Here is a 15,024-nt window from a genome sequence, read left to right on the forward strand (position 1 = left end):
ATTTCACGCTCCAAAAGGTTTACCCGAGTGAAGCGAACTATGCGTCACTAAAATTGACTTAAAACCAAATAAGGAAGTAATCGACTTGAATGTCAATTACAATTACATACGCACTCAGAGACATGCGCCGAGTAATAAATTAATCAAGTTGCGCATACGCCATGTAAGCCGGCCGACAGTCGCCGAAATTGAATTCAGTCGATTCAGTTGCCTTGATTTCAGCCCGACAAACTATAAACAAGCGAAATATACGTTACGCACAAATTAAATTCATGAAGTTCAAACTCAGAAATTCCAGCAAAAACAGTGGCTACCGACGAATTACGTGGCATGCGGCATGCCTGCCGCCTTTTCAGCCCCCGAATTCCCACATTTAATACATTTCGTTTTTTTTTTTTCTTTGGTCCGAGTGCTCGCAATGAGGAAGGTCAAGTGCAAGCGCCAAATGTGTTTTATATTGTTTTTCACATTAGTCTCAGCTTTTTGTTTAATTAATTTTTAATACAATTTTGGCCGGTGGCTTGTTTTGTTGACGAGCGCGTTGATGATGTGACAGGCGGCGGCACACACACACGACTTGGGTGGTTCTGGAGGCTAATTGTGGCAGTTGATGGAAGGGGGGCACTTAAAAGGTGCTCGGGCGCCACAGGTGCGACCTTGACGAGGTGGCAATGAGAAGAATTGGTAATTTTGAATTAAATAAAATCACTGTTTAGAACTACAATCCATCAAAAGTTATCTTCATTGATTGTATTTATTGGTAATCAAAAATGGTTTACTCTAAAACTTATATATACAAATGAGGAGTATTTAAATATAAATCAGTATATTTGAAATATGCTTACTTATATAAATTCTTAAAATAGCTCAAAAGTATTTAGTTGTAAGAAGTATGGCCAGGTTTTCCCTTGCTGATTGACCTCGGATGCGATACCCTTGCCACTAGTTCACAGAACCCTCACAAAAAAATTACATAGCCACCATTGACCGCCACTCTCGTTGTTATCGAATGTTTAAAATCGAATTTAATTACTTCCACCCACTAACAACTTCCGAGGCACACTTCGCACGGAAGCCTTGGATACAATAATAAGCCCAGCCATTGAGCACGCTACCTATATGGAAATATATGCTCATACAAACTGGAGTTTGATTGTCAATCATTGTCAATCAATTACCAAATAGTGGGCCACCCAGCGAGAAACCAAACGAATGTGACACTGAGTCGCTGGAAAACCTTTAAAGTTCAATCAACTGACAGACACAAGAGACTTAATCACCTGTTTATCAGCTAAGTGGGTTGGAGGGCTTATAAACCGATACCGATATCATATCATTTTATATTATATCATATTTTACCGAGCGCGCTGAAAGGCGAAAAGGAAGTGGAAACAAGCCGAGTCACAACAAGAAACCAAATTGAATCAAATTATATATGTTTAATACCCGAAATCCAGACCGATCCAAATACTGAGACTGAATCTAAATCGCTGCTCGTGGCTCGAGGTTAGCCTTGCCCATGGCATACAAAGCTGAAAATTGAATTTGGCTTATTTTTTAGGTCTCTCGTCAGGTTCAAAACTATTAGCGCCCGCATGCAAAAAGAAAAAAATAAAAAGAGTAAGCGAAGTCCAATAGAGCAATCAAAATTGGAACAATGCATTAACGTAAGGCAAATAAGCTACGAGAAATGCATCATGACATATATATATTTAAAGTATAGTTTTTAAAAAAAGGATATGACCTAATTAAAAGAACTCCTTGTCAAAATTCTGTTCATTCAAGCCTCTTGAAATGGCACTTAATTGGTCAGCACAGCAAAGATCAGCTGTCCTGAACTCAACAATGTGATTTACAACTATGTTCCACACTGTAGCTGCTGTTGTCAGCAATGTTGTTTCTGGCGTTGTCGTGCGTTGGTTTTTTGACAGTTAACTCTCTACTGGTTTTGATTTTTTCGTGTACCGAACGGGGGCCACTTGAAATTTGATTATAATCGATTTTGGCAAATAAGAAGTAAAAAAAAAAACGGCAAAAAGCAAAAAAAAAAATCACGGGCAATCGTTATTTAATGCGAATTCAGCCTCGGGGCAGAGTTAATGTTTTAATTAGCACAACTTGGGCAATCTGAGGTCGCTTTTTGGGGGCAAAAAGCAACAAATTGCAGCATGCCACGCCCATTCAAGCGTATCCCAGAGGGGGCTGTGGGTGGGAAATTCGTTATATACGTACCCATAATTTGTATTATAAATATACGCCACATCAAAAGCGCATTCATTTGTTGCTCGATTCACACAATTTCTCATTGCTATTTGTTTGGTCGCGCTGAGCTCAAGCATTGGCAACTCCAACTCCAAATCCAACAGAGTTATGGATACCCCCTCCCTCGCAAACCGTTGAGCTACTGTCATTGTCAGACAATCGTTAGTTAGTTCTTGAACTCGGCTTTTGAACTGAGCTCTCAAAACTTCGTTGCTAATCGCGAGCTACTCGTTTCGCGTTGGGATCTTGACATGAGGAAGCCATTTGGTCACCACATGGAATTGTAATGACTGTAATTAATAGAAACCAAAAAGTGCTTGGTCGCTGGAGAGCTGGAGGCGGCACTCCAATGCATATGGTTAATGGGGTTCTAAGGTAGAACCATAATATATCACGCAACACATTTTCTAAAAATTTAACTTTACACTTAAGGAGTCGTTCTGAGAAATGAAACTTACTTAATAGCTATGTTATTATAATTTCAATAAAATATCTATATGAGTCTCTAAAGAAGGAAACTTTAAAACAACTTTAGCGTGAAATGGGACAGTATGGAAATTCGTTGTGCTTAGTTATTATGTTAGTCACATCAATTATTAAGAGAATTTTCGGTGGAGTCTCAAAATTGGGTAGCCATTTATGGACAGAAAAGTGCATACTCAAAAGATCCTTGAATTACTCACATTCCGAGAATCTGATAGTCACCTTTGTTCTGTCAATCTGAAACTTAGTGAATATATGCAACTACACATGTGCAGCATACACACCAACATAGGAAATTATCTGCGAGTTGTCAATAGATGCATGTTATCGATCGAAACAAAAGACTTGAACAAAAAACTCGTTTCACTTGCGGGATTTAATTTTTTTTCTTTTTGTTTTTGTCGGTCAGCTGGGGGAAAAAAGTGAAAATATTATGCAACATTCTCAGACTGACTCTTTCACTCCAACTTACCTTGCGCGCATTGAATGCAACAAGTATTTTCACAATTTTGCTAATTCCAATTAATTTCATTTGTCGTTTCACCTTCATTATTGCATTATTACAACTCGCCTGTTCTTGGCCAAATCACATATATATATACACATATGTATATATGTAAGCCATTTGCAATTATTCAATTAAACATGACATGACTATCTAACTGGATAGCACTGGCATTGTTTTAGTTTCAGTGTAATTTCCATTCAATAATTATGCGATCTAGTGCCGCCGGTTTTGTCTCGGAGAAAACAATTCAAAAATTTTATAGCCATAAAGCCATCAAGATCAATGCGATCGTGAGCGATTGTCTTTTTTTGGTGGCGATGGGAAGGGCAGAGTGCGTGTTTCTTGATCTTGATTAGCTGGCCATTTAATAATGAGTTTTCCCAACAACAGCCACTTGATACAACAGAAACCAATTATCAAGGTCGCGGATGAGTTGGCTATTGTAAATATTTACATACACACACATAGCTCGCGGCCCTCCTTCGTGGGCTGCCCAAGGTCGAAATGTGGCAGAAGAGTTTATTCGATCGCTGTTGGACTAGTGTAAGGCAAACACTTGACTACACGTTCTACGACGAAGTCAAGACCTTCGCGGCCATGGACTTCTAATTGCTGGCAGGGAAAGTTACAAATATTACAGAAAATTACCTTGAGGTTACAAAAGTATGTACCTAGGTTGATTTCGGATTTCATATCTCCCTATATCTTAAATCACTTTATCGTTTAGATTTGCTTTAATCACCAGCATCGAGAAATGATTGAAGCTGCTTCGTATATTTAATCAAACACTTAATTAATAACCGATTCATCTCAGTTTCGCCTTGCTGAAAATCACACTTAACAATAGGCACCATTTTTAAATCCGAAATGAAACAAATTGGAATAATTTGTTTGATCAACCGATTGAAGAGTTGTTTGTGTGCACAACTCAATTAATTTCCAAACATTATTCAAGTTCAAGTTTATTAACCTTAAGTTCAAAAGTGCAAACACCAAACAGATTAATAGATTCCGATGCGGTTTTTCTCGCCGAAGGTTAAACGATTTGTGTTCTTTGCTTTTGGCGGATTCTTCAAAGCTTCAATAGACTGGCACAATTGTTTGCAGTAATTGGCATAGAAAAGCAATAATGGCAAAGTTCAGATAGTTCAAACCAAGAAGGTCAAGTGGGGTGGGGAAATTCATTGTAGCTAAGAAAGGCAGTTGTTCTTAAAAGTCTGAATATAACAAAAGATTTCTGCGCTAACAAATTTCGTTACTATTTCTCCATGTTTAGTTAATATTTTCGTAAAATCTGTTAAAGAATGTATGGAAAATGATTAAAAAAAAACAAGAGAGTCGAGTTCTCTGACTATTAGATACCCTTTACTCAGCCTTCTAGCTTTTATCTCAAATAGCTTTTATAGTTCCTGCGATCTCTACGTTCAAACGGACAGATCCTGATCAAGAATATATATACTTTATTTAGTCGGAAACCCTTGCTTCTACCTGTTACATATTATTTAACGAATCTAGTATACCCTTTCAACTTTACATAGTCTTCTTTATTGTTTAATTGACATTCTTTAAGCGTAGTTAAATCATATATGGAAAAGCCCGCAAATCCATAGCTTTGCTTACTTCTGCAAAATGTGGAGAGCCAAACGAAGAAAATAGTAATGAAAACATAAACAAATTAAAATGCTGCCAGAGCTGCCGCCGCTTGAGGCATTCGAGCGTGCCCCGCGAAGGTTAAGCCAATGGGCTGGGTCTCGCGATTATTAAGGAGCGCATTAATTGGAACTTCGTTGGAGCGTCGGACAGCGGGAAGTTAAAAGTTTTGGAAGGTCGGTGCGTCAATGGGAGGCGGCGGAGCTTACTGCGCTTTCAGCCAACAGCTGTGTGAGTTCAATTATGCACATTCTTTTCGTTCTGCCAGCAGATTTGCGCCTGAAGAGCAGCTGTCTAGATGTGCATCGTGATTTGAGAATTATGGCTAAAAGTTCAGGGTCAAAGTGGGTTAAACACCTGGGTTTTCTATGCACCCGCCAAGGCAGCTTGTAATTTGTAAAACTTCGCGTGTGTCTAATTAATAATTAGATGTAATGCCAAGCTCTTCAATGGAAAATCAATGGAATGCAACGAATTTGAATTCAAATTTGGCGCCAAGCTAATGTGGTTTAGGTCTTGACTTAACGCGTTACATTTGGTATTTTACCAACTATACACTGCGACCACACACATCAGCTGGTCGAAATATTTTCGCAAGTGCAGTTTCACTATTTTATTTACTTTACTTAAAAATAGTTTTTAAAACTGCTGATTAATCATGGAAATTCCGGATACCTACTACAGCAAAGATGAATACGTAGAGACGGCAAGTATTCGCACTGACTTCCGCTTTGGGATTCCATTTAAGCACTAAGAGATGACCTCATCATGACCAAAAAACTGATTGTTTACAGGCTTCGGGTAACAAAGTTAGTCGCCACACGGTGCTCTGTGGTTCCCAAAACATTATTTTGAACGGCAAGGTGATCGTACAGAGCGGCGCCATCATTCGCGGCGATCTGGCCAATGTCCGGACGGGAAGATATTGTGTGATTGGCAAGAACTCCGTCATCCGACCGCCGTACAAACAATTCAGCAAGGGAATCGCCTTCTTTCCCATGCACGTCGGTGAGCATGTTTTCGTTGGCGAAGGAGCAGTCGTCTCGGCGGCCACCATTGGATCCTATGTGTACATCGGCAAGAATGCCATCATAGTAAGCTATTACTTATTGTTATACCCTTGTAATCCATTTACTTTTACCATCTTTCAGGGCCGTCGCTGTGTTTTGAAAGACTGCTGTGTAATTGAGGATGGGGCTGTCCTGCCGCCAGAAACTACCGTGTCCAGCTACATGCGTTACACGGCGAGGGGAACCATCGAGGGTGGCCAGGGCAATCCGTATTTTGTGCCCGCCGCCATGCAGGACGAGATGATCAACTACACTAAGTCATTCTACGAGCATTTCGTGAGGGCTCCAGCGCCAGCCAGCTGAAAATCGTGGTGTCTACCAATTCCATCGACAGAAAACATTATTTATGAAATAAACATATTATATTAGTTATTCTATAAGTATGCGCATAGTTTGACTATTAAGTGATTAATCTATCAGTCCCGTTTCGCAGTCGTAGGCTTCCTCGCCGGACTCGAAAATGGGAAAACTCATGCCAGTACGACGGGCAATCACCGAGGCCAGTTCCTCGGAGTTGTTCTCCTTGCGCGGCTGGATGTATCGGTCCAGCAGAAGGACCGTGGCCGTATTCCGACAATTGGACACAGTGGCGGTTATGTGAAGCGGCGTCTGCTTGCCGTCCGATTCCGCATTTACATCGGCGCCAAACTGCAGCAGCAAATGGGCGCAATCCGCATTGTTCCACTTGCAGGCGGAGTGCAATGGCGTCCATCCCAGCTCCGTGCGGGCGTTGGGATTGGCATGGTACTGCAGCAGCAACTTGGCCATATCCACAAAGTTATTATAGGCAGCTCGGTGCAGCGGCGTGTATCCGTCGTTATCCTTGGCGTTCACGGTGTCTGCGTCCAGTTTTAGGATTTCCCGCACCTCGCTGATGCGGTTCTCGTTCACCGCCCACAGAATCATGCGTTCAATGCTGCCTATGATGATGTTTAATTAAACTATTTCTCTAAAATGTATTCTACTTACTTTGTGGGTTCTTGTCCTCTTCGATCAGTTCGTCGGCATCGTCGTCCCAGCCGCTCACGAACATTCCGCGCGGCACTTTGGCGTGGCGCAGCTTCTCCACCTGTGATTTTTCATCATCGGAATCGTAGTCCCCCATTTTGTGGTAATATATTAATAATAAGCCGGAATTTAAACAGCTCAACTTTTTGTTTTCTATTTCTCAAAGTGACCGTTGCTTAGCCGCTTAAGTACACTTAAAAAAATACTAAACACTTAAAAATATACTAAACGAAGAGTGGAGTTTTAAAAAGAACAGTACATTTGGTTTTTCAAATAAAAAAAAAAAAACTATTTATATAAATAATGGTAGGAATTATAAAAAAATTATTCTTTTATTTGAAAAGTCTGCCATTTAAAAAAAGGCTGTATTATTTATAATATTCATCAAAATCAAATTAATCAAAGATTATTAAGCCATTAAATTTGTGTTGAATACATAAATGATATACATCATTTTATATCATCATTTATATATTTTATTTTTAGCTATATATGCTTTATATAGTTCATTTCAATCAATTAATGATTTCATTTATTTACAAAAACAATAATTTTTCGATTACATTTTTCTGTTAGCAGTAAACGGCCACTCTAGCACACTATACTAGTAAATCCGAGAAAAACATCTGCTTCCAAGTTTGTTTGTTTGTTTGTTCCTTGAAACCAGGACGCCATGTCGAATCCGCAGGAAGAACTACTGCCGCCCAGCGCCGAGGACGACGAGCTGACCCTGCCACGGGCCAGCATCAACAAGATCATCAAGGAGCTGGTGCCCACGGTGCGGGTGGCCAACGAGAGTCGCGAGCTGATACTCAACTGCTGCTCAGAGTTCATTCATCTGATCAGTTCGGAGGCCAACGAGGTGTGCAACATGCGCAACAAGAAGACGATAAACGCAGAGCACGTCCTGGAGGCGTTGGAACGCTTGGGTTTTCACGACTACAAACAAGAGGCGGAGGCCGTTCTGCACGACTGCAAGGAGGTGGCAGCCAAGCGAAGGCGCCAGAGCACGCGCCTAGAGAACCTGGGCATTCCGGAGGAGGAGCTGCTGCGCCAGCAGCAGGAGCTGTTCGCCAAGGCACGCGAGGAGCAGGCGCGCGAGGAGCAGCAGCAGTGGATGAGCATGCAAGCGGCAGCAATGGTGCAGCGACCACCGCTGGCAGACGGCTCCGTTGCCAGCAAGCCAAGTGAGGATGACGATGACGATGACGACGACGACTACTAGTAGGAAATAGTCTTTCTATGAGCTTAGTGTAGATTTAATCTTAAAATATATGCCATAAGTTGAACTTTCAACTATTAGCTACTCTTCATTACGGATCATCCGTTTGTCCTTCACTCCAGCAGCCTGGGCACCGCATCCTCAATCTCCGAAACGACTTCCTTAGATGTATCGTAACTTTAATCTTTAAAAATGCAAGACTATTCGTTATTATATCAGCTGGTACCAGCCAGATTTTGTGGCTCCTCCGCCTCATTGTCATCCTTGCCATTTATTTGCATCTCCACCAATCGGGGAAAAGTTTGTGGTGCGTCGTATGTGCCTGGCACATATTTTCCCAATATTTCGGTGTGTTCCTTCCAGAACTGCGAAGATATCAGATCCTCGTGCAGCGGCACCACGGCCTGCCTGCTCTTCTCACCCAATATCACGCGTTTTCTCAGCAGAATCGTTCCCTTTCTGTACATTGCCGGCAGATTGTTGTAATTTATCCCGAATTCCTGGAAGAGCAGCTCATTTTTGTCCGCCGAAAAGGTGCCACGGAGTTTCGCCTCGGCTTGCTGGTTCGTCAGGCCTTTTTCCAAAACGAGTTTCCAAAAGGCGGTATTGTACAGGTTGTTCACATGCACATCGGCCTGTCGCCAGCTGAGATAGTCCTTTAGATTCTGCTCCGAAGGATACAGAACAACGCGACCATCGAAACACGGAGCATAGGCCAATGGCAGATTCATCCACTTGGACCATTGCATTACATAGCTCGAGGAGAACAAGCTGGTGACGTAGGTGAGCAGTTTGGCGGATCGTCGCTTGAACGCTGCCGTCTCTTTGCGAAAAACAAAGGAGTACTCATCACTTTGACCGTAGGCGAGGACAATATCCCGAAACTCCTGCATCACCGCCGTGGCAGCAGCATTCATCACATTGAGAGCTAAAGCGAATATTTAATGGGATTATTAAGAACTATAATGAGTGTTTTTTCTTACCATTTTCATCGTTGGGCTTTTCAAAATCGTGCGTCTTGGAGAACTTGTGGAACTTTTTGCCGTCTATTCGTATGACTATCCACACATTAGGCAGTATGCTGTCGTCCTGCTCAAAGGATTTAACGTACTCGAATCTGCTGCAGGCCATGCTGCGTTTTGGAAAATTCCGGGCAAGGGAATAATTCAATAATTTAACAAATTTATTCAAAGTTCCAAGCAACCGCATTTAAAAAGTTAAGAAATGCATGAGTTACCAACAGCTGATTGATGTTTTCCATTAACAGCACTGTTAACTAGTGCTTGACTAGTGATGGAACTTTTAAAATCTGTTTAGCTTTAATCTTAAAAGTAGCTAATGAGGATGGTTTAGAGAATATTGGTTTATAAAAAATTAATTAGGAAGAAAAATAAATTTAAATCTAAAATGTATATTTCTTATTCTGAATACTTTCCGCGCGAAATAACATCGAGTGCCGATAGCACTCGTGCACTCATTCCTAACTGACCCGATAACTTCGATAGGCAACGACTGTTGGTCATCCGGCAAAACAGAAAATTAATAGAGACTATGAGTCTTAATTACGAACAAAACGCGGCAGACGAGCAGTTCGCCCGCGCACACAAAGCAGTCAGCCTGTCGGACGACGAGGAGAGCGAGGGCCAAGCGGAGACCACGTCTGCACCAAATCAGGAGCCGCATGTTAGTAAATCACCGAGGGAGTACTACGATGAGCCTGGCGGGAAGGGCAATGGAAGTGGAGCAGATGATCAGGATGAGCCGGAAACGGAGGCTGCCAGCGGAGCGGCCAACACACATGTGGTGGCACACCACTACAACGAGCTGAAGGAGGCGGGCCGCAAGGATCGTCAGAAGTCAAAGATATTCTTCATGAGGAACTTTAACAACTGGATCAAGAGCCAGCTGATCAACGAGTATATGTCGCAGATTAAGCAGAACAAACGCATGGGTGATGCTCTCAGAGTTCTGGACATGTGCTGCGGCAAGGGCGGTGACCTTCTCAAATGGGAGAAGGCTGCCATCTCCCACCTCATCTGCACCGACATCGCTGAGGTGTCGGTGGAGCAGTGCCAGCGGCGATATCAGGACATCCTGCAGCGATCGGAGAAGTCGAAATTTGCGAATAAGTTTACCGCGGAGTTTTTTGCCTGCGACTCCACATTAGTGCGCCTGCGGGAACGGTATAAGGATCCTTCGCTTCAGCTGAATCTCGTGTCCTGTCAGTTTGCCTTTCACTATTGCTTCGAGTCAATGGCGCAGGCAGATTGCATGATGCGGAATGCAGCCGAGTGTCTGAAACCCGGTGGCTTCTTCATAGCCACAATGCCGGATGCCTACGAGATCATCCGCAGGCTAAGGGCAGCCGGTCCAGATGCCCGGCGTTTCGGTAACGATGTGTACAGCATTGAATTTGACTGCGAAACGGATCCTTTGCCGCTTTTCGGAGCCAAGTATCAGTTTCACTTGGAGGGCGTTGTCGATTGCCCCGAGTTCCTAGTGCATTTTCCCACGCTGGTCAAGCTGGGCAGAAAATACGGTCTGCAGCTATTGAAGCGCTCCACATTTGCGGATTACTACAAGGAAAATCTGCACCACGGGCGGCATCTTCTGCAGCGAATGTCCGGCTTGGAGTCGGTGCAGCCACAGCGCTGCGAGAATGATGAAGAGTTCGCCCATGTGAGTAACTTTCAGGGAGCACAGCGAAGCAGGTCGGTGGGAACCCTCTCGAAATCCGAATGGGAAGCAGCAAGTGAGTTTACTCAGCATCGACTTCTGAATTCCATTACTAAATAGCTTCTTATTTCAGCTCTTTATTTGGTTTGTGCCTTTAAGAAATGCAAAAACACCTGGGACACCAATGGCAAACCATTGTTCGAATTTGACGACTGATTATTGCCAAAAACATTCACGTTATAGACTATTATTCTGTACCCGTGGCTTAGCACTTTTAAAGTTTATACTCGAAAGCATGAACAGATTATTAATTTCAGAAAAGATTAGCTCCGTAGGTTACAATTCGTAAAACTAAGGGTATGTTTGTTTGTGTTCATAGGTTTCAATTCAAATTTTATTGTCCAGTCTAGGAGATATTTAACAAATTTACGAGAAAGCCACCAACCATCAAGCTACGAAATTTCAATGTAAATCGAGAATGTCATTTTGCTAATAAAAATTTTTAATTTAGAAAATTTTATTTACTATTGAGTCCGTACTATAGTTAGAAGAGACGTATTTATAAATATTACAGAATATTTCGTAAGCTAAATAATGAAAACTAATAAAATGACTTCAATGGAAAAATCAGTATTATTTACAATTAAATTCCAAACTACTAAATAACTGGTTAACTTTTGAATGGCCCTCGCTTGAGCCGCCTTTCAATCCGCCTATTTCGAAAGCTTTGATAAGAGGGCTTTGGCCAAGTTCGAAACTGGAAGTGAGATGTCGAAGAAAGCTTCGCAGGACGAAGCTCGCTGGCCGAGAGAGAGCGCACAGCTGTTGCTTTCACAGCGACGGCGCCTTTGAAGGACATCGGGCAAAGGTTAGTCCTGACGTTTACGTTGCCGGGTCGTGCCCGCCAGCGACCCAACCTGTTCAGCTCAGCTCTGGAGCGACCCCAACCAGTCGGTGGCGAAAAGAGAAAGCGTGTCGTGCCAGGCGCTCGATGCATCAATGAATTATTGTAGCTGAAGTGTAAATAAATATTTAATAACGGGCCGAAAGTGGGGTTGGTGTTGGAGATGGTGGTGCTGCCCTGGTTCGCTTTTTGATATGCTGATGTGCGATGGTGCTGGTTGGGGTGCCATGGGGGGGCATGGAGAAAATAGCGGCATAAATTACACCATTGATTGGTTTCGAAGCGACTGCAAACTTTATATTGGCCCAATCAGTTAGCTCTTTCTTTCATTATCGCTTAGGGCTGAGCACTTTGGCCGTCTTCCGGCGCTTTTCCTTGGCCTCGTCCTCTGGCCAACTTCTTGTCAGATAATTCCATTATTTAAAGTTTCGCTCATAAAAAACAACTTTGGGTGTAAAGTTTAAATTTGTTTTGCACATACTGACGCACAACACTGAGGACGACAGGACAGGCACGTGTTCGTGAGTGGGTGGATGGGTGTTGGGATAGGGATACGGAATGGTATAGGGCGACTACGCTTTTGTTTAAAGTAGAGCGTGCGTATTTATAAGGCAAACAACGGAGCCTGGCCGAGCTGTTTACGTTTACACACACACACACACGGCTTGGCCAGAACCACCTCAGCCCAACTCAGGCCACCATTAAACGTACTGAAACTACCTGAACCACCCAGACCAGCCGTCAAGCCGCCGCTTTTGGCCAGGTACTCTCCGCATGTCCTTCGCCACGACTCGCTTTGCACTGATTGGCCCTAATGAATCTTTTTGTTACCTTCTCCATGCGGCCGCCTGCGCATTGTACCATGCGGTCTATGTAAATTAGTTCACTTTTAACCCAAACATTGGGGATTGGCAGACATCCCACCCCAGTGCATCAAATTAACATTTTAAACTTTCAGGCGACTCGAATTACAAGTTTTTGTAGCCCTAAAGAATATGTTGTAATTGGGCGTCTGAAATTAGATCAAGCAAATCAGTTTGCTTAGTTTGTGATTTTTCATTTCTGAAAGTATTTATTTAAATTTAAACTTGTTTAAGATGCAGTTTCAACATGGAGTGAGCACTCACTACGATCGAGATATGTTTTCAGAGCGCGATGAGTTCTGCCCTAAAAGGACTCTCCTGAAAAGTATGCTACATAATCATATTTCAAGAAAAAGTTACAATCGATTGTAAAATACTTTAGACACCTTTGGGGTTGTTTTGTTTGCTTAATATTAATAAATATTATTTATATCAATACAATGACATAATACCAACAACATATATTTTTACCATCCGACGATGAAAACTAAAATCTACCAGCTGATCAAGGGTTAAGGACTGTGCCACAACTGCTGTCCAGGCCGAACTGAGTAATGTGCATATGTACGTGACTGCAATTTGTTTGTGTGGAAGGTAGTGTGTCGGTGTGTTGGTGCTGCTGGGCACTGACAAAGCGCAGGTAGGAAATGTAAGGACCATGGTACGTATACGCAGTGTGTGCAAACAGAAAACATGCCGCAATGTTTGTTTTGTAAGCCTGTCGAGGCAAGCGAGCGAATAAGTGTCTTTGCGTCTCTCTCTCTCTCTCTCTCTCTCTCTCTGTGTGTCTTTCCCCCTCGCGCTCTTACTCTCTTGGTCCTATTTGTGCAGATCATAAAATGCATGAGTGTGTGTGTGTGTGTGCGTGCCTTTTGACGGTATGTGCGTGTGTGTGTGCGCCTGTGTTTATTCAACCGCATGAAACAATGTGAAAAACGCATGCCAGGCGTGCGACTGTGTTGGTGGCTCTGTGTGAATGGCTGCGAGCATGTCTGTGTGCGCCTTCTGCTATGCTAAACTTTTTACAAGGATTGCCCCCGAAGCTGGTTGGCTTGGTTAACGCAACAATTTAACACAAAACCAAAAAGAAGGTAGAGCGAAACAAGAGAAGAAAAGTTGAGCGCACCGTGGGGAGAGGGGGGTGCGGTGGAAATAATAATAAGGGATGTATAAAAAATGAAACGTTCCACACATATTTGTGCATACCACACATACATACATATACATATGTGCCCAAGGACTTAGCGGCGCCCATTGAAAGGATGTGAAGATGATGAGCTGCAGCTCATCGCTCGGTAATCTTTTGTGGTTCTTTCCTGGCCAAAGAGAAACTTGAACCCTGCTCCTGCTCAATGCCTGAGTGTTGCCACATTCGTTGTGGTAGTTACTCTTGGCTCGGTCGGATGCATTTGTGCAACCACGACAGTGGGGCATCTACATTGCCAACTTGGGGCCGAATGTTGGCTCAGTAATTACATTTAATTCTATGGCTTGGCAAGGGTTTTGCTTGCGAATTCTATGCAGACTCATTGAATTCAAATGTCATGCCAATATGAAAGGGTTGTCAAGCAGTTACTTCCGTAATCTTATGCTTATTTAAATATACTATTCTTTAAAAAACTTATAATTTCATTTTAACAGAATATATTTATATATTTACAATAAAACATTATGCATTTTTTCTCTTTTCATGGAAATCCATAACAAGCCACAATCTTTTCAATTAACATTATCACACTATTTCATGTTGATTGCTGATTGCAGCTGTGCCTGCAAATGTTTTAAATCGCCCATTCAATAATAACTTTCATTTTATTGAATAGTTTTAGGAGATTACCATAACATAAAATAAACGTTCTATTCAAAGCAAATTCGCTAAATATTTCACTGAAAACATTTATAATTTTATGTAATTAAAACGTGAATTTAGAGTGAACTAGAAATCAAAATCAGAGTTCAAAATAATAGCTGGCCTATGCCAAAATAACATTGGAATACAGAAAATTCATAAATAAATCATCAATTTATCAATGCATAACAATTGCGCAATGTTAATTTTCAAACTGCTGTTTACCAATTTGCTCTTGAGTGGATTTGGTTTAATTAGTGCCGTTTCTGCTCTAACTGTCTATGAAATCAATTCAAATATCTAAACAATAAGTGCGTTCTGTAACCTATACGGCAGTGCAAATATAGGCCATAACCCATGCCCTCGTATTCACACATCTGAAAGTTATTTAATCCGCTCAGCAATTTCGATTGCCATTTATTCACTGGCAGAGTTCAAGACAAGTGCATTTCAGCATACCCGAATTCCACATGCGGACATAAATATTTGAGTAATTGATTTCCCAAGTCGACGATGGGAAAACTTCCAA

At 42.1% G+C, this 15,024-nt stretch overlaps 5 protein-coding genes and 1 long non-coding RNA gene across 7 annotated transcripts, besides 1 other annotated feature; 3 read left to right on the top strand and 3 right to left on the bottom strand.

Moving 5' to 3' along the window:
• Positions 1-4,589: 4,589 nt before the first annotated feature.
• Positions 4,590-4,770: a mobile genetic element.
• A 699-nt stretch (positions 4,771-5,469) lies between these two features.
• DCTN5-p25 (Dynactin 5, p25 subunit) lies at positions 5,470-6,344 on the top strand. The gene is made up of 3 exons (NM_165097.4): positions 5,470-5,609; positions 5,698-5,997; positions 6,055-6,344. The coding sequence occupies exons 1-3, from the start codon at positions 5,562-5,564 to the stop codon at positions 6,274-6,276; spliced, it is 570 nt and encodes a 189-aa protein (NP_723893.1). The 5' UTR covers positions 5,470-5,561; the 3' UTR covers positions 6,277-6,344.
• Positions 6,320-7,168, bottom strand: Ankrd49. Its single transcript, NM_135891.4, has 2 exons — positions 6,943-7,168; positions 6,320-6,893 (listed from the first exon to the last, which is right to left on the bottom strand). The coding sequence occupies exons 1-2, from the start codon at positions 7,076-7,078 to the stop codon at positions 6,382-6,384; spliced, it is 648 nt and encodes a 215-aa protein (NP_609735.1). The 5' UTR covers positions 7,079-7,168; the 3' UTR covers positions 6,320-6,381.
• Positions 7,169-7,549: 381 nt separating this feature from the next.
• On the top strand, positions 7,550-8,275 carry NC2beta (Negative Cofactor 2beta). Its single transcript, NM_135892.4, has one exon. The coding sequence runs from the start codon at positions 7,655-7,657 to the stop codon at positions 8,204-8,206; it is 552 nt and encodes a 183-aa protein (NP_609736.1). The 5' UTR covers positions 7,550-7,654; the 3' UTR covers positions 8,207-8,275.
• Positions 8,226-9,461, bottom strand: THG (tRNA-histidine guanylyltransferase). Of its 2 annotated transcripts, NM_001201886.1 has the most exons (3): positions 9,441-9,461; positions 9,187-9,335; positions 8,226-9,131 (listed from the first exon to the last, which is right to left on the bottom strand). In NM_001201886.1, exons 2-3 carry the CDS (start codon positions 9,332-9,334, stop codon positions 8,419-8,421), a joined length of 861 nt encoding a protein of 286 aa, NP_001188815.1. In that variant the 5' UTR covers position 9,335; positions 9,441-9,461; the 3' UTR covers positions 8,226-8,418. The 2 variants fall into 2 exon arrangements, with proteins under 2 accessions (NP_001188815.1, NP_609737.1); NM_135893.2 differs by lacking the exon at positions 9,441-9,461 and having other exon boundaries at positions 9,187-9,429.
• A 214-nt stretch (positions 9,462-9,675) lies between these two features.
• On the top strand, positions 9,676-11,501 carry Rnmt (RNA guanine-7 methyltransferase). Its single transcript, NM_078844.4, has 2 exons — positions 9,676-10,955; positions 11,013-11,501. Exons 1-2 carry the CDS (start codon positions 9,755-9,757, stop codon positions 11,093-11,095), a joined length of 1,284 nt encoding a protein of 427 aa, NP_523568.2. The 5' UTR covers positions 9,676-9,754; the 3' UTR covers positions 11,096-11,501.
• A 50-nt stretch (positions 11,502-11,551) lies between these two features.
• Positions 11,552-12,404, bottom strand: lncRNA:CR43856 (long non-coding RNA:CR43856). Its single transcript, NR_073776.2, has one exon. It is a non-coding gene; the product is annotated as a long non-coding RNA:CR43856 (long non-coding RNA).
• Between the last annotated feature and the right edge of the window lie 2,620 nt (positions 12,405-15,024).

The sequence above is a fragment of the Drosophila melanogaster genome, chromosome 2L, assembly GCF_000001215.4.
Source record: "Drosophila melanogaster chromosome 2L".
Lineage (NCBI taxonomy): Eukaryota > Metazoa > Arthropoda > Insecta > Diptera > Drosophilidae > Drosophila > Drosophila melanogaster.

Coding starts and splice junctions, on each gene's coding strand:
- DCTN5-p25 (NM_165097.4), top strand. CDS start 5,562: ATGGAAATTCCGGATACCTACTACAGCAAAGATGAATACGTAGAGACG. Junction 5,610..5,697: donor AAGATGAATACGTAGAGACG/GCAAGTATTCGC, acceptor GATTGTTTACAG/GCTTCGGGTAACAAAGTTAG. Junction 5,998..6,054: donor TCGGCAAGAATGCCATCATA/GTAAGCTATTAC, acceptor ACCATCTTTCAG/GGCCGTCGCTGTGTTTTGAA.
- NC2beta (NM_135892.4), top strand. CDS start 7,655: ATGTCGAATCCGCAGGAAGAACTACTGCCGCCCAGCGCCGAGGACGAC.
- Ankrd49 (NM_135891.4), bottom strand. CDS start 7,078: ATGGGGGACTACGATTCCGATGATGAAAAATCACAGGTGGAGAAGCTG. Junction 6,894..6,942: donor AGAGGACAAGAACCCACAAA/GTAAGTAGAATA, acceptor ACATCATCATAG/GCAGCATTGAACGCATGATT.
- Rnmt (NM_078844.4), top strand. CDS start 9,755: ATGAGTCTTAATTACGAACAAAACGCGGCAGACGAGCAGTTCGCCCGC. Junction 10,956..11,012: donor ATCCGAATGGGAAGCAGCAA/GTGAGTTTACTC, acceptor TTCTTATTTCAG/CTCTTTATTTGGTTTGTGCC.
- THG (NM_001201886.1), bottom strand. CDS start 9,334: ATGGCCTGCAGCAGATTCGAGTACGTTAAATCCTTTGAGCAGGACGAC. Junction 9,132..9,186: donor AAAGCCCAACGATGAAAATG/GTAAGAAAAAAC, acceptor TATTCGCTTTAG/CTCTCAATGTGATGAATGCT.